Source organism: Sycon ciliatum, chromosome 4 (genome assembly GCF_964019385.1).
Source record: "Sycon ciliatum chromosome 4, ocSycCili1.1, whole genome shotgun sequence".
Classification (NCBI taxonomy): domain Eukaryota; kingdom Metazoa; phylum Porifera; class Calcarea; order Leucosolenida; family Sycettidae; genus Sycon; species Sycon ciliatum.
The window spans coordinates 9,010,928-9,034,915 of record NC_088646.1 but is presented as its reverse complement, the minus strand read 5'-3'; the positions used below and the strand labels follow the sequence as shown (position 1 = coordinate 9,034,915).

Genomic DNA, 23,988 nt, shown 5'->3' with positions numbered 1-23,988 from the left:
GCAGAAACACACACAACCCACCACGCACAGACGATCGACACAACAGTACAACTGTTTAAATTAGTAGACGGGCAATGATCGGGATCAAGCAAAAAAATACATTACATGCAAAACGGGACTGTTGCTGCGAACAAGTGTACGCACCACTTCCACTACCAATTCACATCCTGGGGATTTGCAGATTGGCGATATGAAACGATTTTATGAAACAAGTCATACAAACCGGCAATAAATATTCATACTTCAGTACTATGACAGCAACACACCAGACAAGCTGAATTTTGGACGTGTTAAACAAAATTATCCATGGGTTAAAAAAATAGAATAGGTTAATTTTCAAAGTTGCATGGAATTGTTCATGATGCCAATGGCCGGCAGTTGTATTTATTTTGGTTTTTGTCAAATTGTACAGCTAAAGTCAACAAAGCAGCGGTCGGGACAGCGGTATAGCGTGAATATTCAAAAACATAGTTGGGGATTATGAAACCAAAATAGTCGAGTGGAAAGTAACAGTATACTCTCGATGAGGGGGTGGGGGGGGCATGATGGTCGCAAATGGGCATTCAAATGCTGGGCTTACCTGGTACCATATGAAAAGATATCAAGGTTGCAAGTAGTGCAAAGTATGAGACAGAGATGGCTGCTGCTGTTGCTGCAGCAGCTATTGCAGGGGCTAGTTGATGATGTGTGGGGGATACAATGCAGAGGACCTGTAGTGTTCTACAGCCAGGCATCAAGGATCACTGTCATAATAGAAAACAAAACACACACACACGCACACACACACGCACACACACACACACACACACACACACACACACACACACACACACACACACACACACACACATTGTTGTACTATAGACAGTTGTCTAAGACTAAGGTCCCCAGGCTGTACATAGTGCTCTATATCCAGTGGACAGAGCCAGTAATACAATGATCACACAGCAATGACACAACCAAGTCCTTTTCTGCCGTTATTCAGAGTTTCGTGTTTTAAGAAACACTCGTCAGACAGCATGACCAAGACTAGCATTCACTAGAATATGTACGGAGGGTGTTAAGAAAAGAGGGCAGAGGTGATGGAGTACCATATTTAGACATCATCCCGCAGCGTGGTGCAGCGCTTGCACAACAACATGTCCCAAACACAAACACAGCCACAGTGACAGTTTTAAAAGACCTTGATAGTCTCACCTTGCTGATGATCGCGGTGTAATACTCGACGTGCTGGCTAGTGACGTACGCAGAACACCCTGCCGATGGCGTGCCAGGAACGACGCACCCGGTGTACTGCTACTGAGCGACGTGGGAGCAGTGGATGAGGACAGGCGTTCCTCGGCTGCCTTGCGCTGCACATGCTTACACTATTATGGACAGGGTAAGGGCAAAATCAACAAGACGAGAAAAGATAAAATCGACGATCAGCACTTAGCATATACAGTAAAACCTGTAATGGCGACCACTCGGATATGGCGACCACTTTTCCTTGTCACGACTCACGGACGCATTCACATTCAAAACACCTCGGATAAGGCGACCACTCGCTCAACGCGACCGGCGACCACCCACCCGCGACCGCGTTCCACAGTGCTAGCCATGTAAATGTATGCATTGCATGGTGCACCAGGCATGGTAGATCTACACATCAGTGCAGGAAGTGTACTATGGTGCATGCACGACATTTGACAGGTCTGAGGACCCCATCATGCCCATGCCCGGCCAGGCAGTGGCAGGCACATGAGTCGTGCTAGAGTAGCATACATGTAGGTGTGTGCACTGTGATGCACTGATCACTGAACCTGGATAAGAAGACCACCTGGCCACGGCGATCACTTTTCTCGTCCCTTGAGGGGTCGCCTGAGACAGGTTTCACTGTACGGTAATGTCGTGTACTAAAGCCGGGCTTATTCCTGTAGAAGCCGAGGTCAGGGCTAGGCTTATATTCACATCAGGTTTCTATTCAAACTAGGTGTTTCCATGTGTGTCAACACTAAAACCAGGCTCACGTGCTGGCAGTGAATGTTGAAAATCAGGCTTCTATTGAAAACAGGCTTCTATATGAGATAGGCTTTAATACAAGACACTACGGTATGTAAACTAGCACTCACCATTTCATACCAGGAGCTGGCCATGATCCTCTGCTCACGTTCCAACTCTTGGCGAACGCGCAGCTGGTCTTTCTGCAATGCACACATAAAAGACGAAAACACAGAGGCATTATGCATTAGTGATTCAGTCCTACTGTACTAGGGCGGCTTGCATGTGCAATGGATGTGTACACGAGGGGTACCACTCCTGCGTGCACAAGAGGCGTCTTTACATGTCCATGGATGAATTTATTGTCATATTTTTCCATAGCAGTTTCTGCTATACAAAATCACAATTGTGTAGCAGTCTTTGATTTTGATTAGCATTTTTCTTTGAAGGTTAGGTGTTTACCACATTGTCCTTCTTGAGAGTGATGCCTGAAAGCCCATTTGCAAAAAAACCGACTGAATCATACATGTGCACGCAGATTGAGAGTGCCTGCACCACATACACTGCACTGTATGCATGCTACTTGACAGCGCAGGCTACAGGCATGGATAGTCTGTATGTATCGCAGTTTTCTGCGAGTCACGGTGACTTTTGAGTAGCAGTAGATCGATTTTGCATCGCAAATTGCGATGCGATACAGGATAAATTCATCCCTGATGTCGCATGCAATGTCAACGACACAAAATCAAAATGCAGACCCTGCAATTATACGGCCATTCTTACTTCTAAACTCTCGATTCTCTTTGATTTCTCCTGGAGGCGACTGTTCAGCTGTCCCACCTGGACACCAAAGAGCAACAGCAGCAGCACATGTAGAGCCAGCATGAAGACCAAAGAGCAATGAAGACCACTGTTCAGGGGAAGCTGTAAAACGTAAAAGATGCTTTGAAGACTACAGTCTGCTTTCGTAGCCACCTGTGCAACTGGAAACACTTACACATGGCAAGACAACATCGTAGTGGATAGCTTGAAACCTTCAGCATCTGATATCTACACTTAACGGGGGCTTTGCCAAGGAGTAGGCTGTGCAATGCTGCCGGACGCAAGTGGTTGCAGGTTAACACTCCGCGTGATCATCGTGCTCACTCAGTCGGCCCATGTAAAAAGGCAGACACAGTACCTCTCCCTAGCTGGACTCATGTCTACCACCGAACGTTGCTCTGACCCCTCTGAGTCACAGAATAAAAGTCTCGTTGCACAGAAAAAGGGCACCAGAATATTGATTGGTAAAAAGGGTTTCCCTCCTTACATGCAAACAGTATGCATGTTCCGGGTTACAGGCTGTGCCCATTCTAATATGACCGGATAAGAGGAGTTCCAATGTACCGTTTGTTTGGTCACCGACGTACAAGTTATCACCTTTCAGGGCCTAAATGCATTGTAGTGGTTCTCACCTCTGCTGAAGAAGAGTGTTGGCCGGACTTTTCTTTAGCCTCGGTTAGATTCTCAATAACCTGGACATGAACGAGAAAGAAAAAAAGAGTTTAATACTTCAATACAACAACTCACTTACTGACAAGTACAAGTACCCAAAGGAGCATACAGCACTGTCAGCACTGTCAGCTGTCAAAACACGGCGTGGCGAAGAATGAACAGGCTAGGATGTCACCAAGCACAGCATAACGATATAAACACACTACACAGTGGCTCAACTGCGTATAGACTCAAGTACATGAAAATAAGAACGGCCCAGCCTACAAGGCCGATCATCCGTTCTTCAACACCGGACAGTATGAGTCGTGCAGTTATTAGCAGCAGAACTGGCCGCAAAAAAGTGCAGACTGCACTCTTTCCTGTTAGTGTGGCAGATAAACCACCATCACCAGCAGCAGCTCATCCCAGCCCCGTCTCCAACAACGTTGACTTACACTCTTCGCCTTGTCGATATAGCGCTTGTATTTCTGCTCCTGTGCCTTCATATCTTTGTCTTTCTTGACAAGAGCCTCCTGCAGATTTGATACCTTAGAAGCTATATTGCAGTACAGAATAGGGGCGTATGAGAGAGAGATAGAGAGAGAGAGAGAGAGATAGAGAGAGAGAGGGAGAGAGAAAGAGAGGGAGAAAGAGAGGGAGAAAGAGAGAGAGAGAGAGAGAGAGAGAGAGAGAAAGAGAGAGAGAGAGTTTGTAAGCTCAACATACCTCAATGATTATTAATTTTGTAGCTCATATTTCACTGCTCAGCTCCAGATGACGTGAAAACAAGACTCGGTGAACATTCTTTGTGTCGAAAAGCAATGTGATGACTTTGGAACTAACCGTTACGAAAGCTACTCAAAAGATTTCATGCTCAGAATTAGAAAATAGAAACGTTTTGAGCAAACTAGTTCATACTGGAGCTGAAGGAAGAAAAGCCGGTTTTCAGACTTCACTTGCTACCTGGATACAGTGTGCAGTTACACCAATGATCATATCAATGTACTGCATACCGGTACTTACCAGCTTCCTTGTACTTGCCAGAGCGCTGCTCAAGCTCAGATTTCATCTGTTTGTTCTGCAATCTGTACAGCATAGCATCACACAGTCACAGACATCATGAATTTATAACTAATACAAGTGCCAAGTCCCAATGAAGGGAATGCGCAGAATACATGTACTAGTAAGGCAAATCTGCTGCTAGGGTGTTGAGTATGCAAATAACTACATGCCGTATGCCCGCACCTTTAAAGCCATGGAGGTAAATTCGATTATAAATCCAGTCTCAGGTAAAAAGCCATGGGCTTCATAAATGAAAGGGTGAACAAGTGGATATAGATTGAAATTTCTGTGTGGACTTTGACTTTGATGACATCGCGTAGTGGGCGAGTCATTTTGCATTTAAAAAAATAGTTAGGACAGCAGCGGTGTTTCGAATACTGTAGAGGCAGAAAATTTCGTCGGTCAATAATTTCGTCCAACTCCAAAGAAAAGGAGTTCGTCCGGTTGAAAATTTCGTCCATAGATCATAAGAGTGTATAGAAACGCTGGACAAATCGATATTCGTCCTACATTTAATTTAGTCCAAAAGCTCCTTGGACGAAAAAGACGAAATTAAATTCCAGACGAATATTTCTGCTTATACAGTACAAGATCACGGCTTTAAAGGCGCTTACATACGGTAATCTTGAGGTACTAAGGTACATGAGGTCCTGAGGTACATGTCTGGCACCGATACAAGAACAACAGCAGAGCTGCCACACTTGGAGGGAGAAGAATCTGACGGGGGTCGGAGGTGTCCCCCCCGGTGAAAATTTGTAGGAAAATAGCTTGCTGTTGGGGCCCCAGAGCACATTTTTAACTGTCCACACACATGCAAGCACGCGTGCATGTTACAGCTACATGTACACGTACAATGACCGGCCAAACGCGACCTGGAAGCGCTGAATGGCCAACTAGACTAAAAAGCGCTCAAAAAATAAATAATCGGTTGTCCCTCTTTGGGAACAAAATCGGTCGGTTTGTCCGACAGGCGATCAAAAATCGGATGATTTCCGAAAAATCGGAGCAAGTGGCTGCCCTGCAACAGTATTAGGAGTCAAGGGACACATATAAGAACCCTGTGCTACTTTACAACAACCAACAACGCCACTGGTACATGTAAGCACACACACACACACACACACACACACACACACACACACACGTGCGCACACCGACACACACACACACAAACACACACAGACACACACCGACACACACCGACAGGTAGAGGAATGCCAGTCAGCCGAAACACACAGCATTTGTATGTACAAGCACCCTTGTATTGCTGGCAAAGTTCAGTCTTGAATTGGTAGAACAGCACAGAAGACAACATACTTAAAATGTAACCGTAGTATTAGAACACGTACCTGAGCTCAGCAAGAGCGCGCTTAGCCTCCGTAGACTGTACAAACAGAAAAAGCGTGTGCATGCACACACACGCACACACACAGTTTGCATCATTACAAGGATACAAACGAAAGAGATGAGCCAGCGGGGAACCAAAGTAGACCGTGCCCATCCCACATGAGAACCAAAGGAAGGTCTGCTGACAAAAGACGCGTACAAGAACTCAGAGAAATTACTCACCACGGGTGCCGCCGATTCCGTCTTACTAACTGCAGCTGGATGAGATGGACTGCTGGTGGATGAACGACTTGCTGCAGTCACTGCTGATTCCAGTTTGCTTTCCAGTTCCATAATGCGCTGATTTTGTGACCTAGCAACAAGTATGACGGCAAACAGATTGACAAACATCGGGACCTTGCAGGTGATGTCCAGTAGCTATCTTTGCTAAAGTTCCTCAGCTCCAATTTCTTATCCAATGATAACATTTAAAGAGATGGCGAGGAGAAAACAATTTTATAACCGCAATCAATAAGAACCGCCGGATCAACACGGAAACTTTATTCGTACAACGAAGATTCCTGGTGAGTGTTGCGAGAAAACTTGTTCAAATCTATATCGTGCTCTTCGCCATTCCTTCATGCTTTCCTAGTTATTACTGCACGTAGTTTCCACCTTTTGATATTGCACGAATAACGTTTTCATGTCGATTCAGCGTGTCCTATTGATTGTGGTTATAAGGTTTTTATGAACCCTTTTCGAAGAAAATGTTGTTCGGTCGCTGATGGGATAACAACAATAACATAGCTTAGTGGTAGAGCCACAAGCGAGGGTCCCTAGTTCGAGTCCTGGTGGTGACAGGTATCACTGGAGGACAAATTGCTTCTCACTCTCATGAATTTCAGCCTGACTGACTTTGGTATACGATGTACCACATGACAAGCTACCGGTAATGTCACTGCTTGTAGTGCCAAAGCACACATTCGTGTGAAGCATGCAACCCACACTTCTCACCAGCTTGTTGTAGCTTGCAGAAAGTCATTGCACCGTTACAAAGTAAGTTTGAAGTATTTCATAAGTGACAGACAAATATGTCGCAAGCAGGGTCAAAGTACCACAACTAACCGATTATCCTGCTGAAGCTTCTCCTTCTGTGCTGTAATGTCATCCACACTGGACTGTGCCACCTGCAGCTGTGCCACAAGGTCATCGTTGGCAGGACTGAGCCGCAGTGCCTCGACCTCCTTCTCCAACTCGTGCACCCGATCCTTTCTGAGAAAGCAAAACGAGCAAGCCAACAGCAGGTCAGCATAGACATAACTCCATGGCAGGGTTGTGAGACTTATCCCCTCACCCCCATCGCTAGGCGCTGCATCTGCCCCTCTGCCGCTGGGATATTGGGGGTGTTAGCGGCCGTCACTACTCCCCAGTGGTATGACTAGTAGGGTACAGGGTAGAGTGTACAGTAACATATACACTGAACCAGTGAATGACACAAGATTGTACCAGTATTGCCTTGTAGACCGGCAATGGATCATAATCGATTTCAATTCTGATGCTCATGCCATTCAACACCAACAACTGATTCCTTTCTTGCTGGTGATCAAGTATTGACAATGAACTACACACACAAACACATGGACCAAGTACCCCCCTCCCCCCTCGCACACACACACAAACACACACACACACAGACACACACACACACACACACCTCGTGTGTGCCTGGCTAGAAGTCATGCACTTACTGTTGCATATCAGATACTGAGGATAATTCATCAGTGAGAGAAAAGCCTGAAAGAGCAAAGAACAGAAATGCCGGATGCAATGTGATAAGAGTGTGCATGATAGGTGGGCCACATGGCTGTGTGGACTGAAAGAAGCACATCCTGCACAATCCCTGTACAATCATGTAATGTACCTGTCAATCATAAGCAAACCAATACAGTAAAACTCCTGCATTCTGGGCAGGTTGGGACCGAGCACTGCCCGTAACTAGAAATTGCCCGGAATTCTCAACACACACACTTAACTTATGTATGCAAGTAAACAATTTTTTGCCAATAAATAGTTTTTCTTCTTCAGATGTATGGATACCTATTTTGGGAATCTCTCCTAGGCGACAGATGTTGCGAGATTCCCAAGATACCTAGGTGTCCATACCTCTGGAGAATCCGTAAATGAACAATACAAAATATACACGTGCAAAATTAGTCGTGCAAGTACCCCAGCACAAACAGCACTGCACCCTGTAGTAGCAGCCGCAGCAACAGCTGCCTGCAGCAATGACAACTCACCTTTCTTGTTGTGAGACATGTGCATCTCAACGCTTTGGTCCTGTATCGTCTCTACCTCTTGTTGTAGTCGCTGAAGCGAAACAGGAACAAACATACGGCTAAGACGCAGTGTTACAGTAGCAACAGTTCTAATATCAGACATGACAGAGAAACAAGGTGGCGACAGGAAGGACAGTTGGAAATGCAGCAAAAGAGGAAGCAATAACAGAAATACGCTTCACACAACATCACAGGAAAGCCAGGCCTACCCTGATTTCTTTTTCTTGATCACGAATCTGCTCAGTCGCCTTCCGCGCCTCAAACTCCGCCTGCACAAGAAAAGGCATACACACAGAAGCGGATATAAGCAGACGGTGCATTCACACTCAAACATCCCCCAGTACAAGCTATGAAGTCTAGCAAGGTCACAATGGTGCACCTTCAAGAAGTTCCCAGTGGGAGGTAGTATGCAACAAGATACATGTTTACAAACCTAGAAAAGGCCAAAATAAAACAAGGAGAAACAACTGGGAAGGACACATCTGTTCCACTATAGACAATGTTATCCAGGTATTTGCAGAAAGCAATCAATCTGCAACAACTGCTGGTAAACAAGGTGTACTAAGCTATTTGAACCAGCCAAAAACAAGGTGTAGCCTCCTAGCTTCTGGTGGGAAGAAAACTGCTAAACACGCACTACACAGTTGAATGATACGGTGGTAAAGACACACCTGGCGAAGGGGCGCTAAACACACGCCTGCACGCACACAAGCTCTTTAAGCTACAAAGTTACACTATGACGTAGCAGCCCACTATGTCGAATACCACCAGCAATGTATTGACCAGGCGCCATGTACCTACTGATAGTGGTGGCGAGAAGGAGAGCTCTGCACCAGAGTGAAACTAGTTACTTTGCAGTTTAGAGAGCTTGTGCGTGCAGGCGTGTGTTTACCACCGTACCATTTAACCATATACATGTATGCAGCTGCAGTGGAGTCTTTGAATTGACCCACTGCAAAAGGGCAGAAATCCTACTGATCTTGCTACAGTTTGTTACAATGAAGGGGTGATATCACATCTGAAGATAAGAGCCACGACAGCAGAATCACACCTGGCTAGGGGCCTTTTTCCCTTTACAAACATGATCTTGCTTTGTTGCATTCATAACAAACTTTGCAACAACTTAAGCAACTTTGAAGGTGAAAGGCTTTTAAAGTACCTGTATGTTCAATCCATCAAACACACGAAACCATAATAAAAACGATTTTTTTCTAAGTTGTTCTCTGTCATCCGTAGACCTAAGAAATACCGTACGAAGATATGCACTGTGTTCTATATGGAGTCTCAAAGTGGGGAAAGTGCATTTTTCCTATTTTCAAGGTCACACGGGTGCTGAAAATAGTCGGGCAGTGTGTGTGCGCGACACACACACACACACACACACACACACACACACACACACACACACACCATTGACCATTGGACGCCCATCGCCAGAGGCGATGATAGCGATGCTACAGCAGAAGCCATAGCAACTTGTGCTGGGATTGCACCATTCAACAGCTTGCAAGGCTGAAGAATTGACCACCACTATTCAGCCTGGTCTACACCACACAGCTTTGAAGTGGCTTTTTTCTGGCCAGTGAACCCCTACTTTTTGGTCTTTTTTTCTTCTTTTTTCCCGCACACACATCACACCACATACTCCGGCATGCACTGGCTGTTGGTAACCACCCAGGAGAATGAAAGAAAAGTCAGGAAGAGTCTGAGAAAGAGAAGAAAGACGTGTGTGACCATAATCGTCGGGAATCGAACCCGCAACCTATCGATTGGAAATCGCTGCACATACCACTGCACCATATGGGACACACACCATATGGGACACACACACACACACACACACAAACACACACACACACAAACACACAAAAATGCACATGCATAGCACACAGCATACCCGATCGGCCTTCTTTCGCTCATCGTCGATCTCCTTCTCGAACTTCTCCAACCGTTGCCGGTAGCTTTCTGCCTGCACCTTGGCCACCGATGCCAGTCTGCTATCCTCTTCCAGTGCCGCTACTCGGTCAGACAATGTGTCACATTGATCCTTCGCCGCTTTCTTCTGACTATTCGCCTCATCTGCAGCAGGATCAAGCATCCACACACACACAAATGCACACCAGCATTCAAGTCATGTTTGAGGGCACAACTTGAAGGGACCGGACAGCTACACGTTTGCACTGCGTGTGTAGTTCATAACGGGTGATGCAGCGTGTCAGCGAACAGGATGCCGAATGACAGCAGGGCAGAATTCTGCCAAACAACAATGTTGCAGCATACAATCAAAATGTTCAAATAATGAAGAATGAAGAACATGCCAGTCTGCACTGTAGATTGGTCTACACTACATGTGTAATCGGCACACACGACTATTGTTGTAAGAATATACTTCAGTACATGTACTGTACAGCAAAGCCCCACATTCGACTTACCTAGCTTCAGCTTGTACGACTCGATCTGCCTCTCAAACTTCCTCTACAGTAGAGCAGAGAAGCACAAGAGCACAGCACTGCTACAGAACACATCCTGTATTAACGAACATTCTCCGTAGCTGTGGAGGTCAGTCATGTGTAATCTTAATTGCGATCAGATTCCCGTCAGGTGTTATCCACCATTACGACTAGCCTTGCAGATAGGAAGGCAGTGTTGAAGGATGTGCTACAGCTGACTATCAGGCCACTGAATGCCAGGACAAGTTATCAGTTGTCTGCCAGTTGCCAGTTGTGTACCAGTTGTCGTACGATCCGACAGTGACTGTCTAGCATCTAGCTAAATGTGCAGTACAGTAACGCACAACTTGTCGAAACTTGCCTCCCCCTTTCTAAATTGGATAGGAGTTACGAAAGGTCCACCAATGTCTGCCGACCACTGACTATGCATTTACAACACCTACTTACTACGCACTGCAGTGGACTGCTCCTCTTATCTTGTCCTTGCATCCGATTTTCCTTTCAAAATAGAATTTTTGGGACTTCTCAGAGGCCAACCAGCAACCTAACATGGGCTTAGTTGTACTTGCCAATGCAACAAAATGTCAACAATGCTCATACTCACACCAAGAACACTGCACAAAACTATCCGTAGAGCTATATAATCAATGGTCTTACCAGCTTATCGGCGGCTAGCTGAAACTCGTCGCGCTCGTCCGCAAGCTTCTGCGCACTCTCCGCTAGCTCTGTGAGATCTTTATTCTGATAGAGAGAGAACAAACAGCCAAGGCAGGAGAAATAAACATTGGTGCTTGAAAGTGATGAGTTCAGAAGTCAACAAATAACGACAGTATTTGTTGGACAGGCCCCTCGTGTCACATGATGGTGTGACTAATAATTTATAAAGTCATTTGTTTGTCTCTGGCAGCAGTGGAGTACTGGCATAGGGGACCCAGTCCAGTCAGTACTGGTGGGTGTGTCACCCCATTGGGAAAGAACATCACCATACAACGGTTGGATGCAAGTGGACCCAAAGTCAAGAGTTGCCATGACTTTGGCCTGGCTGACACATTGCCGAGTACTACTATTAACCAAGTTAAAGTACACACGCAACCTTGCTTTAGCCACATACCTCTGAGCGCAACCCAGCTATAGTCCGTTGTAGATCATCAATCTGCTGCCGAAAATCATCGCGAGCTGTTCAACAGAGTAGACACAGACGATTCCTAACGTTCATATCGTCTCAGAAATGCATCTCGTACAGCCTGTGCCGTAATCCCCTCTCTCTCTCCCTCCCCAAACAAATGCCAAGATGTGCACCATGGTGGATTTACAGCATCAATGGATGTGCACGTACATTGTATATTTCAGCGTTGGTCAGCAGCATATCCTACCTGCTTCCATTTCAAACTTTTCCTGAGTCATTTGCTCAATCTGGGCAGTCAGTTGCTGTTGACGATAATTCGCTTGATGAGCCTCGGAACTGGAAGCACAAGAAATGGGACAGAGTACAACATGGTGTGTCTATTCAGTCACGGATGGATTTATGTCATACCATAACTAACTTATTCACTGGTTTGAGGGAAAGACACAAACGGGAAAAGTCTGAAGAAAAAATTGACTGTCACCAGGGACTGTCGCTTGAGCATAACTAACATATTAGTTATTACAGCCAAGAACTCACACTGATGTGGTCGGCACCAGACAAATTGAGCCAGTAACTCCCCAGACAGATCATACAGTGCACAGTGTGTAACTACCTTACTGGTATCCTACGCCTGTGCCAGAGATGGTTGACCAATACATACTGCACATGCCACACATAGAGGGCAAAAGAGAACATTCGGCGCACTCACGGTCCACTGTCGGTCTCGTCACGACTCTTCTCCATGTCACGTAGTCGCTGGTTGTCAGCTGCCAGTGCATCGCGCTCTTCTTGCAGTGTGGTGCGCTATATACAACATAAACATATTGAAACAAACAGTTCAGGTGTGAAAACCAGTATGCAACGATGAGCCACCAACCAAATAACCAAAGGAGATTCAGCAAATAGACTTCGTGTGGACATTTTCATTTACCAATGCGTTCTGCAGCACCTTCCAGCGAGGCACCAAAACATACACTTGAAGTACTACCCACACGTGCATGCAAAGGCAAATGCTTACCTCTTGCTCTAAGTCATAGCACCGTTGCGCAATACCATCTTTGTCATTCATTACCTCGCTCAGCTGCTCAGCAATAGATTTATTCTGCAGCAACACGCCAGACACACAATTCACATACACATACACACACATACACACACACACACACACACACACACACACACACACACACACACACACACACACACACACACACAGAAACAGAAAGTTAAGTAATGAAGACCCGATGGCAGCGTAAAGAGAAGGCATAGATACTGCAGTGTATTGCGCAGAGCTGGCTCTTGAATTCCTCGTACACCTCGAGACCGGGGCATTCTATTGCAACAAGAAACATCAACGTCGACTTACTTCTTCCTCGAGTTGTTTGTAAACTTCCAACGAAACTGACGTAGGAGCTTGGCGACGGAGAAGCTACCCAGGAAAGAAGTAGCAATGGCAAGAAACAGTCAAGAACAGTGCAATGAGTAAATAGCCAAAACAAAGAGAAGGCAACTCAGATGCCTCAGGCTAATATGTGCAAACAAACAAGAATAAATTACGCGATCGGACTTTATAATGTAATGCATATTTGAATGTTAAACAAGGGTGAATGCCAATGGGGTAAAACGCATACAGTACATTTCGTGTCTGCTTGATGCTTAATCAATAAACGCACAAACTGCCTACCTCTTGAATCGCACCCATCACAAAATGCTGAACGGACTCCTCCAGCAGCATGATATTCTGGATATGAACTACGGTGAATAAAGTGAGGCAGCAGTAGCAGCAGCAGAAACAACAATCATAAACCAGCAAAGGGAAACAACTGCTTCGGTAAGATTGAGAATGGCACAAGCAATAATCATTGGGAACACTATGAACTATAAGTACATGCATAATCTCAGGTAAGTCCACAGGAGATAGGAAGTTGGTTGGCTGAGGAAGCGAGTTTCAAGCAAGAAATGGATCATCAGCGATCGTCTCTCCATATACATGTATTCTGCTCTTCTTTCTAAGGACGAGACCCAACAAGGTTGAAACAGCTAGCTGTCAAGAGATTAAGTATCATATAGAAACAGTTTAATCCGATCTTGACGGTATTCGAGTACCGTATTAACATGAACCCGGTGAAGACAGTCTGCACATATCATTAGCCACGGATGGTTCAAGCGCCCACTAGCTTACCTTCTTTCTGGTCACATGAGATAGCCACACCAAGAATCAGCTGAAGAAGACGGGTGAGATGGGAAACACTAGGAACATCCCCTGTAGCAGCACCAGCACAACAACCACCATGCAGAGAGAGAGAGAGAGAGAGAGAGAGAGAGAGAGAGAGAGAGAGAGAGAGAGAGAGAGAGAGGGAGGGAGGGAGGGAGGGAGGGAGAGAGAGAGGGAGGGAGTGAGAGAGAGAGAGAGAGAGAGAGAGAGAGAGAGAGAGAGAGAGAGAGAGAGAGAGAGAGAGAGAGAGAGAGAGAGAGAGAGAGAGAAAGAGAGAGAGAGAGAAAGAGAAGAGAGAAAGAGAGGGAGAAAGAGAGGGAGAAAGAGAGGGAGAAAGAGAGGGAGAAAGAGAGCGCGCGCGCGAGAGAGAGAGAGAGAGAGAGAGAGAGAGAGAGAGAGAGAGAGAGAGAGAGAGAGAGAGAGAGAGAGAGAGAGAGAGAGAGAGAGAGAGAGAGAGAGAGAGAGAGAGAGAGAGAGATGAACGACAAATGCAGAAGCAATAAGACACCATACTTAGTCAGGCAAAAATAAATCTCATGGGATACTAGAAGATCGTCACCCACCAGGGGTGTCCAGAAGTGAGAGGTGAATGTCTTGTTAGTTCCCAACACATGAAATTCAATTCTCGTGATGCACTGCACACGTGATGCTACTAGCTAAAAGAAGTTCTGCTCCGCAAGCAACCCATGATATTATCACCTTTCACATTCACACAGGTGAAAACAACAGCACATCCTGCATTGTGTGACCCGCACAATTCTTCCTTGCAACATTCCAGGCAGAAGGTCCAAGGATGGCGAGATCAAAATTCGGCCAGTTTTTAACAAAATTAGGAGGGATAAAGTATGGCAAATGCATGAAAAAGAAGGTCCATCAGGTCCGAATTCCGATATATTCTAGGGCCAAAACGATTACCTATACCAATTACTCGGTAAGCGATCGATAATTCCTTATCAATCAAGTAATCGTTACGTTATAGATTACTCGTTAGGGATTTGAGTCCAAAAAGTACTGAAAACCCTCGTTTTGTGAAGTTTGAATCAGTTCCCACTGTGAGTCTGCAGTTGCCTGGGGCATGGTGCATATTCTGAGGTTAAATTGACTTCAAAACTGCCATGTTTCGGAGTTACCCTGTCACTAATGCAGATTTTTGGTACATGTATTATGAAGGCCTAGCTTTTGGAAACAGAGTAATTTTTGCACAAAATTCTAACACTATTTGCTAACGATTATAATCGATTAATCGATCGTTAGGCTAAAGAGTAATCGATAGGTGAAAATACACGATCGTTTCAGCCCTAAGGCCGATACCACACTACGCCAAATCCTGTCTAAAAAGCCACTTTTCAGGCAAGTTGCCATGGCGATCACTTTGAGAAGCCCGCGAAAAGTGAAAAGTGCTTGTCTACAAAGCAACACCAGCACCCTCTTTTCAAGGCAACTTTTTAGCTTTTCAGGACACTTTTCTGACTTTTCTTCAGCCTTTCGATTTTTTTCCAAATTTGTTTCCTGTCGTATCTTTCAGTTGTGGTGAGTTGTGAGCTGTCAGCAATGCCCAGGGTCATGTTTAGCCAGGAGCTTAAAGGGCAAGCTGATCGAGCTTTGGAACGGACATTTGAGGCGACCTCCGGGCGGTACAGTTCGCAGGAGGTACGCGGAGAAGGAGATCGCCATCAAGCTGAATTTGTGTGCTGAACAGCTCGGGGAGGAGGCAATCTATACTGCGTCCGGTCGATCGTCCATTCCAAAATCGACTACATGAAAACAAAGGCGAAAGGACTGTACGAGACATACACGAAGAAAACTGCCACCGGCATGCCTGTTGGCGAGGTTGACGAAGATTCGACCTATGATCTGGAATCCGCCTACACAGCGTGGTCAAATTTCAAGACTTGGCACACGAAAATGGGTGATATTCCAGGATTTAGACCAACAAAGAGCCTCTCCAGCACCGCCGTTGCTAGATCAAGCACAGGAAAGCCTCACAGTCAAGCCCAGACTCCTCCAACGCCATCCACCTCTCGAATGCCTACCTATTCTACTGCCGCACCGGATGGAGTACGTCTTGTGAGTGTTGTCCGAGGAAATGGTATCTTCTCGCCGCAGAGCGCAGCGACAGAGGCGAGAAGTATTTTCTCGTCACAGCGGTTTTTTCTTGTGTTTTTCTCACAAGTGAGCAGTCATCTGATCAATTTTTACTCGTCCATTTCCCCATCTTCACATGTTCTCTAGTCCGCTGCGCATGGGCACGACTGGCCAGTCGTCTTGAGGTAGCCTTTGCGACACCACGTTCTTTTCCGTCTTTCCAACCGACATTATTTTTCTCTTATCAGCATGGCTGAGAACGCATCTGCTTCCGCTTCAGCTTCGTCCGCCACGCCAGATTGGGCAGCGAACCTGACTCAACTTGTCAAAGAGCAGCATGCTCTAGCAGAGAAGTCTGTCTCTGAAATGAAGGCATGCAAGAAACAACTCGAAACTGCCACTGCGGAGATGCATCGCCTCAAATCAAAGCAACCGACTTACTCCTTTCGTAAGGAGAGCTGCAAGGAGCATCACGACTTTGTTGACCAGGTGGAAGCGAAACTGGAGGACGCGGCCCGGACCATCCCGGACGGACCTGCCAGAACCGCCATTGTGGAAGGTATGTCCTTGTGCGACAAAAGGAAGAAAATTATAAAAATCGTCAACAAGTACTTAAGTATGACTGGGCCACAGCGACCCAGTATAAGGGTGAGCATGACATCGCCGACGATGACGATGACGCGAAAAGAATCAAGAGGGCTGAGACTGAAGTGGAGAAGACCAGGCGACAGAGCCGATCAGTGAGGCCCAGTTCTAGTAGTTTTCGTCCTCACTACGAGCCATACTCGCTGCGGAGCTCCAGGGTCCCTCCAGCTCCGTGAACCGAACAGCAGTCATCCGCTGCCCCACCGGCGAAAGTCGTATGCTTCGCCTGCGGAAAACCTGGCCACTGGGCCAAGCTTTGCCCAGACGCAGCCCCTGGAAACGCAAGGAGAGCTCGATGAGCCAGAGAAGTATCATTTGAGTCACGCGTATCCTCAATCGTATCCTCAATGTAATATTGCTGAGTTGATCTATCCCATGCATTCTGCCAATGATTTTTATTGTGAATTATCCTCATCGTGTAATGTTGTACTCAGCGGTCGCCTTCGTAATTGTTAAAGTGTTTGGTCATCTATTGGCTGCTCGTCCTTCACATTCAATGTATTAAGTAATGGTTACTATCTACCATTCACAACTACCGTAAAGTACCGTTGATCTGCCCCCCCCCCCCCACGCTATGTCGCTTCCCAGCTGAGTTTTCGGCAGGGGGCGGGAATTATATCAAGGCTGTCAAGTGCAGTACGATGTACAACAACACAGAAATTCAGACTCGATGTGCTGGATTGTGAACATTTTCATCCTGGATTGGCAAGTATTGTGTACAGCAGTGCATGCATCGGTTCAACATCGTATTTCGTTGTATACGCCGAAGTCGCTTCACAGGTAGAAAATCGACAGGGGGCGGGAATTAGAGAGGGGGCGGATCAACGGTACTTTATGGTACTTCCACACCCTATACTGCTAAAAATCACTCCAGTTGTTTCAAACATGTATCATTCGTGTCCGAAGCTATCGTCACTTTACTATCTGCAAAATGCATAGAGAAAACCACTGCTGACAAGATCAGCATTTGTAGCCCTCTAGGGGCGCGTTTGGTTGGTACGAACTAGAACAGGATTCACCAGAACAGTGCGTTTGGTTGGGACTGCACCTGTTCTGGGTCGGCCAGAACATGTTCTGCTTGAGGCCGGAGCAGACCGAGCAGTTTCACTTTTTCACAGTGAAACCTGGCGGGAACATCGATTTTGGTCCCAAATGATCACGTGCATACGCTTTTGGGTTGGATTCGTTGTACCGTACAAAGTGACCATGGTGACCCATACACATTTTGAAAAATGCACCAAGTTTGGCACATTTTTCACAAAATGTGCTCTGTTTCTGGAGTACCGTTTGGTTGACATGAGGCTGCTCCATGTGCACCAGCTGTTCGATCCTGTTCTAGATCGTACCAACCAAACACACCCTAGGTGTAGTTGAACAGAAAAAGCTGAGGCTGATCCTAGACCCGCGATACCTCAACAAGCACCCCCTGGCACCTTGGTTCAAATACGAGGATATCAGCACCCTTCGAACCATGTTTGAAATGGGGGAGTATTTTTTTCTCATTTGACCTGAAGTCCGCTTGCCACCTTATTAACTATTCTGTTTCCTGTTCTGTTCTCTGCGACACTACTCTGGACTGTTTGGACAACTATTCTCTGTTTTCCAGTGTACTGTAGCCACTCTATTGTTTTGACGTGTGACGTGTTCTATCCCGTAGTATTATGTTCTCAATGTCCGGTGTATTGCTAGTCTCAGTACACGCATCCAAGTATTGCATGCAGTGTAGGGTCTGTGCCATAGAAGGGGAAGGGTTAGTGATACGCAGAAAGCAAGTGTTGCGGTGCAGGAATTCATGAGTAAATGACACGGCAAGCGGGATGTGGTTTGGTGTACACGTACACACATTCGGTCAATACTACTATCAAGCTAGTGAAAGTAGGAAGGAGAAGCCAGGAGACACAGGCAATTCAATGTTCAGAGATAGAGTTCACACTACACAGGCTACCAAGACAGATTGTGAGCAAGACATAACTGTTGGAGGAAAGGAGATATGAATACCAAAACCAATAGCTTTTTGGCCAACGTAGTGGTTGATATTCAGTATAAATTACGGAGATAGGTGCCAAGGGCATCCCGCATTTGCCCAGCTGGAGAGTGCTGCATGAGAACTAGGGGATGAGGTGCATAGTCCTGGACAATAGGCAGGTAACCTCTCTTTCTGCGCTCGATGGTGTTATGGAGACTGCAGCATAGGAGAACAGCTTTGCTCATGAAAGTTGGGTCATTGGAGTTGGAGTGTGACACAACCTCGATGGTGTTATGGAGACTGCAGCATAGGAGAACAGCTTTGCTCATGAAAGTTGGGTCATTGGAGTTGGAGTGTGACACAACTGTGAACCGTCCTTTGAGGCGACCAAATGCACACTCGACAATCTTGACAATACGGCGCGCCCGGATTTGTGCAAAGTTGAAACTTGATTGCTGCGGAGTCAAGTTGTCCCCGGCATGAATTTTCTTGAGATACGGGCTCAAGGTGAAAGCACTATCACCGATCAAAAAATGGTCGAATGTATTTGTTGCCAGCTCTCCAAACAGCTCTGTTCAGCCAGATGCCCTGCTCAACTTTGGTCTTCAGCTCACTCTTGTTGTACACAGCCGCATCTCCGAGTTTACCGGGAGTTCCTACATCAACAAATGTAAAGCATCCTTGATGGTCGACACAGGCAAAAACGATAATGGCAGAGTGCTGCTTGTAGCACCAGTAAGTGTCGCCATGAATCTCTGGCTTCACGATTCTCACAAAGGTACCATCAACCGCACCTCCACACATCGGTAAATTTGACAATTGCTCAAATCTGCGCATCACTTTCGACAGCTGATTTCCTTGAGGAAACAATATGCTATCTCTGGTGACCTCTCCAACAAGAGCTTCCACAACATCATGCACAATGCACGAAGCAGTACTGACACCCACATGGAACAACGCAGCCAATTCATGATACGTTTCGGAATGGCACAAGTAGTAGAGGGCAATGGCCAGACGTTTGCTACTGGGAATAGTGCGGCGCAGGTGAGTGGATTGCCTCTCAAACAAACGGCTGCATCGCTGTAGAAGAAAACAGAATGTCCGCTGCTCCATCCTGAAGTTCGCAATCCATGCTGCCTTCCACTATCTCTTGGACTTCTGTTTTGTGTTCTGCCAGGTGCCAAGCACTTCCTTCTCCCAAAATCCAGCCGCCAAACCAAGTTCATTTTCCGGATGAGTTGTCCACAGTTGCCGCTCAACAGAAATGTTTTCATTCAACATCATGAATAGAAGAACGACAAAGAAAGAGGACGCAGATGCAGGCTTGAGGCAATCAAACAAAACATTGTTTGTCATTTCCATGGACTGCCGAGGAAAAAAATAATTTGGTTGTGTCTGGAGAATATCAATGTCGGACGTATACCGGATAGCTAGCTCATACAAACGACGACGCCGGCGACCAGAGGCCGATCGGACTGGACCACTCATACTGAGACAAAACTCAACTACATGTACAAGCAGTAGATCTATGTGAACAACATTAATTTTCTTCTTCTTCAAATAGTTTCGACAAGATGCTTTCGAATTAAATTATTTATTTCGTACACAAGCCGGAAAAGTGATCTTCCATTCTGTTACCAGGGTAACTATAACCTTCAAAGCAAAGTCCCGTGATCGACACTAGTACATGCAGCTTCACTTTATAAGCCACTTTATGCCTTCAAGGCAAAGCCACTTTCGGCGTAGTGTGGAATCTGCCTAATATTTGCGGAAATTAAAGTTGGCTTTTGAGCCTTTTTCGCAAGCAGGATAGGCTGGTCTAAGACCAAGATTGCGAAACAGAGGGTACATGTACCAAGTCGAAGTCACTGGCCCATACTGGTATATCTGTACTTTGCTCATACATCCAATCCATAATATACTCTGTGTGCACCGTAGTACAAGTTGAGGGTTGCAGAGGCCATACGGGCCTGGGCGCAGAAAATCAACCCAAAGATACCAGCATGCACTTACCGATCATGCCAGCATCCGGCCACTCAAAGTCTGTGATTTGTTGACGAAGGACCTATAAAGCATCAGTGACAGAACAGGATCAAGAAAAATCATCACACCGGAATGTGCCAACAGTAAGTAATAACACTGCCACCCACACCCATACCTTTGACCTTTTGAAGCCCATCGCCAGAGGCGATGATAGTGACGCTACAGCAGGAGCCATAGCAACTTGTCCTGGGAGTGCACCCTTTAACAGCTTGCAAGGCTGGAGAATTGATCGCCACTATTCAGCCTGGTCTACATCGCACAGCTATTCGAAGTGGGGGGTTTTCTGGACAGTGGATCACAACTTTTTGGTCTTTTTTTCTTTTTTTCCCCATGCACACATCACACCACATACTTTGGCATGCACGGGTTGTTGATAACCAACCAGGAGAATGAAAGAATAGTCAGGTGGAGGCTGAGAAAGAGAAGAAAGACAGGTTTGACCATAATCGTCGGGAACACATGTACACACACACACACACACACACACACGCGCGCGCGCAAGGGGATGTATTCGTCAAGAATAAACTAATGCATCAATTCCGTAGGCCAATAGCTACAGGGTATCCCTTTTGCAACAACAACAGTGCACAGTAAAGTTTAACTGAGAGGTGGAAGCAAAAACAGAGACAACGAGAAAAAAGAGGGAGGGAGGGAGGGAGGGAGGGAGGGAGGGAGGGAGGGAGGGAGGGAGGGAGAGAGAGAGAGAGAGAGAGAGAGAGAGAGAGAGAGAGAGAGAGAGAGAGAGAGAGAGAGAGAGAGAGAGAGAGAGAGAGAGAGAGAGAGAGAGAGAGAGAGAGAGAGAGAGAGAGAGAGAGAGAGAGAGAGAGAGAGAGAGAGAGAGAGAGAGAGGGAGGAGGGCAGACAGACAGACAGATGAAGAGACAAGACACTAACACTTACCTGATCATAGTACTCATTGATTCGACTGATCACCTTCTTTACGTTACTGATCTGAAGGTGAGAAGGGGAAAAAGAAAAAAACTATCATCCATCACCCAACCCATATTACACATTCAAAAAAATTATATCCTTGACCGAAAACCGTTAAAAAAATCATGAGCATTGCCTGGTACCCGCACAATTTCAGCACAATTCCAAGAGTGAAATTGCGGCCTATACCAGTACTTCAAGTTCAAGCACATGTGCAAACACTTGCAGAGAGAGGGAGGGAGGGAGAGAGAGAGGGGGGGGGGGGAGAGAGAGAGAGAGAGAGAGAGAGAGAGAGAGAGAGAGAGAGAGAGAGAGAGAGAGAGAGAGAGAGAGAGAGAGAGAGAGAGAGAGAGAGAGAGAGAGAGAGAGAGAGAGAGAGAGAGAGAGAGAGAGAGAGAGAGAGAGAGAGAGAGAGGGAGAGAGAGACTAATACAGTCAAAAAGCTACAAGCACAATACTGCTGCCCCAAAGATGTTTTCAAATGTCCTACCCGGATGCGTCGGTTGTTGGAGGACTCCACCTTGATACGCCCGAGCCATTCATCATCAAACCAATCCGGGACGCTACATTGGAAGGAGAAATGAGCAAAAGAGCAAGTAGACCGACATGAAGGTGGTAGCTGAACCGGAAATTCACCAGCCCCATCTGCAGTGAACACCTTCACTCAACAGAAGTCATGATCATGACAATCATTCTTTGTCTGTTGAACAGCTGACAGGCTGTGAGAAGGACTCCATGACCCATCTGGAACGGGCATGAGTGAACAATGACCAACCTCTGAACAGGGATGGATGGATGATGTGTACGGGACACTGCAGCAGCTGGCTATGCCTGTACACCACTGGAGTTTCCAACTGTGGAGACCCTGGTGCAGTTGAGTGATCAATCAGACAAGACTCCCAATCCTCAAGATCTAATCAGGACTGGTGGATCGAGGCCATTGGAAGTGTGGCCGGAATAGGTACAGAGAAGCAGATGGCCATGAACTTAAAGACACCCTTCTCAGACCCGGTTGCGGTTTCCCTGCATGGTGAACGTACATTGTGTATAATTTCTCATGAAAGCACAACCGTTTTGCTCGATTCGTTTGAGGGCCAACACGATCTCTAAGTAAACTCTGGGTGCATGAACTTCAGTGCCGTGCTTGTACAAAATTTGGTATCAAACCGCAGGGAAAGTGTGGTGTTTGATTTCTGCAGTGTGTGTATGTAGCTGCATGACGTAATGATGGCAGCGCGTCGCTCAATACGACCTGCGCCTGGCCGATGGAAACGAGATCACAGTTGCATATTCTTGCTTATGACTCTTGCCGTTAGTTGTGACACACATGTATCCATAACTATACAGCAATAGTCAGTGGTGTCACAGGGCAGTGCGGAGTGGTGCAGCGTGTCCACTGGGGAAAAATAGGCTTTTCGGCCAGCCAACAGGGCATGTTTTAGCACTCTTTTATTGTTTTTTAGGATGAATTGGGTGGACCATCCTGGACGAAAAGTGGTCCATGTGTGACGCCCCTGATAGTCAATAGGCACTGTACCCGGGGATGATTCCAGATGTCAGTGCCCACTACTGTGCATGGCCTACAAACTATGTTTTTCCAAAGTTGATGTGCAAAAATAATGTTCCAAAGAAGACATGCTGGAAAATTGGAGAGACGTAGACCATGGTAGACAGTTATGTACTGATGGCTTACATTTGATGCAAGGCCTGACTGAGCGCCACTCCATCAGACAATTCCTGCGCTGTTTCACAGGAGCCATGTAAGTCACCAAATGTTCGCAGCTGATGCACAAATACAGCCCACAAAGGCATCATCACTATAGTATTGTCCAGATCAAACTTTCTCAGCCACCTCTTCGAACACACAACTTACCCAGACCAGCAGGCTCTCGAACACAGCGACCTGCTCGTCTCCCTCGTCCATGTTACAGGGGTCAGTGAATAAAGGAAAGTCCTACTACGAGGTCTGAGAAGATACTATTTTGTCGGCGCTAAATGCTTGGAGGCTTTTCACTACAGCTAGCTGCAGGTCGAGACACGAAATAATTCTGATAATTCTAGCCTTTGTCCAACAGTTACTATTACTATGTGCCGGAACTTATCGCAGATTTACGGTACCTGCCGAAGTCACTGCAGCGGCCAGCCTGTAGCAGCCAAGGCAAAGACTGAGTGAAAGAGTTCAAACTAACTAACTACTTTGAACCTCTTTGTTGTCAGTGCCATTCACTCTACTTGCTCGGGGTTGGTAGTGCAGAGTTGTTGAAGTATTCACACAAAAGAAGCAGCACATTCTGTGTAGACTTGAGCACTGCACTGAGTCTGTGCCGCTACTTTGAAAATGGGGTGGTCGT

At 46.3% G+C, this 23,988-nt stretch overlaps 1 protein-coding gene across 1 annotated transcript; it reads right to left on the bottom strand.

Moving 5' to 3' along the window:
- Window positions 1-60: 60 nt before the first annotated feature.
- LOC135814316 (protein Hook homolog 3-like) lies at window positions 61-23,941 on the bottom strand. The gene is made up of 28 exons (XM_065327422.1): window positions 23,511-23,941; window positions 23,331-23,419; window positions 22,128-22,200; window positions 21,608-21,658; window positions 20,678-20,729; window positions 13,936-14,016; window positions 13,438-13,505; window positions 13,120-13,182; window positions 12,772-12,855; window positions 12,463-12,557; window positions 12,001-12,089; window positions 11,739-11,803; window positions 11,285-11,368; window positions 10,610-10,652; window positions 10,075-10,256; window positions 8,387-8,446; window positions 8,139-8,208; window positions 7,590-7,635; window positions 6,967-7,113; window positions 6,085-6,214; window positions 5,865-5,899; window positions 4,477-4,538; window positions 3,909-4,009; window positions 3,435-3,494; window positions 2,764-2,820; window positions 2,112-2,183; window positions 1,198-1,367; window positions 61-743 (listed from the first exon to the last, which is right to left on the bottom strand). Exons 1-28 carry the CDS (start codon window positions 23,559-23,561, stop codon window positions 734-736), a joined length of 2,190 nt encoding a protein of 729 aa, XP_065183494.1. The 5' UTR covers window positions 23,562-23,941; the 3' UTR covers window positions 61-733.
- Window positions 23,942-23,988: the final 47 nt, after the last annotated feature.

What these genes read in the sequence shown, in the direction of transcription:
- LOC135814316 (XM_065327422.1), bottom strand. Translation starts at nt 23,561, where the DNA reads ATGGACGAGGGAGACGAGCAGGTCGCTGTGTTCGAGAGCCTGCTGGTC. An exon ending in ACAAACAACTCGAGGAAGAA is followed by an intron (nt 12,856 to 13,119) that starts GTAAGTCGACGT and finishes GTGTTGCTGCAG; the next exon opens with AATAAATCTATTGCTGAGCA. An exon ending in ATATCGACAAGGCGAAGAGT is followed by an intron (nt 3,495 to 3,908) that starts GTAAGTCAACGT and finishes GTTCATGTCCAG; the next exon opens with GTTATTGAGAATCTAACCGA.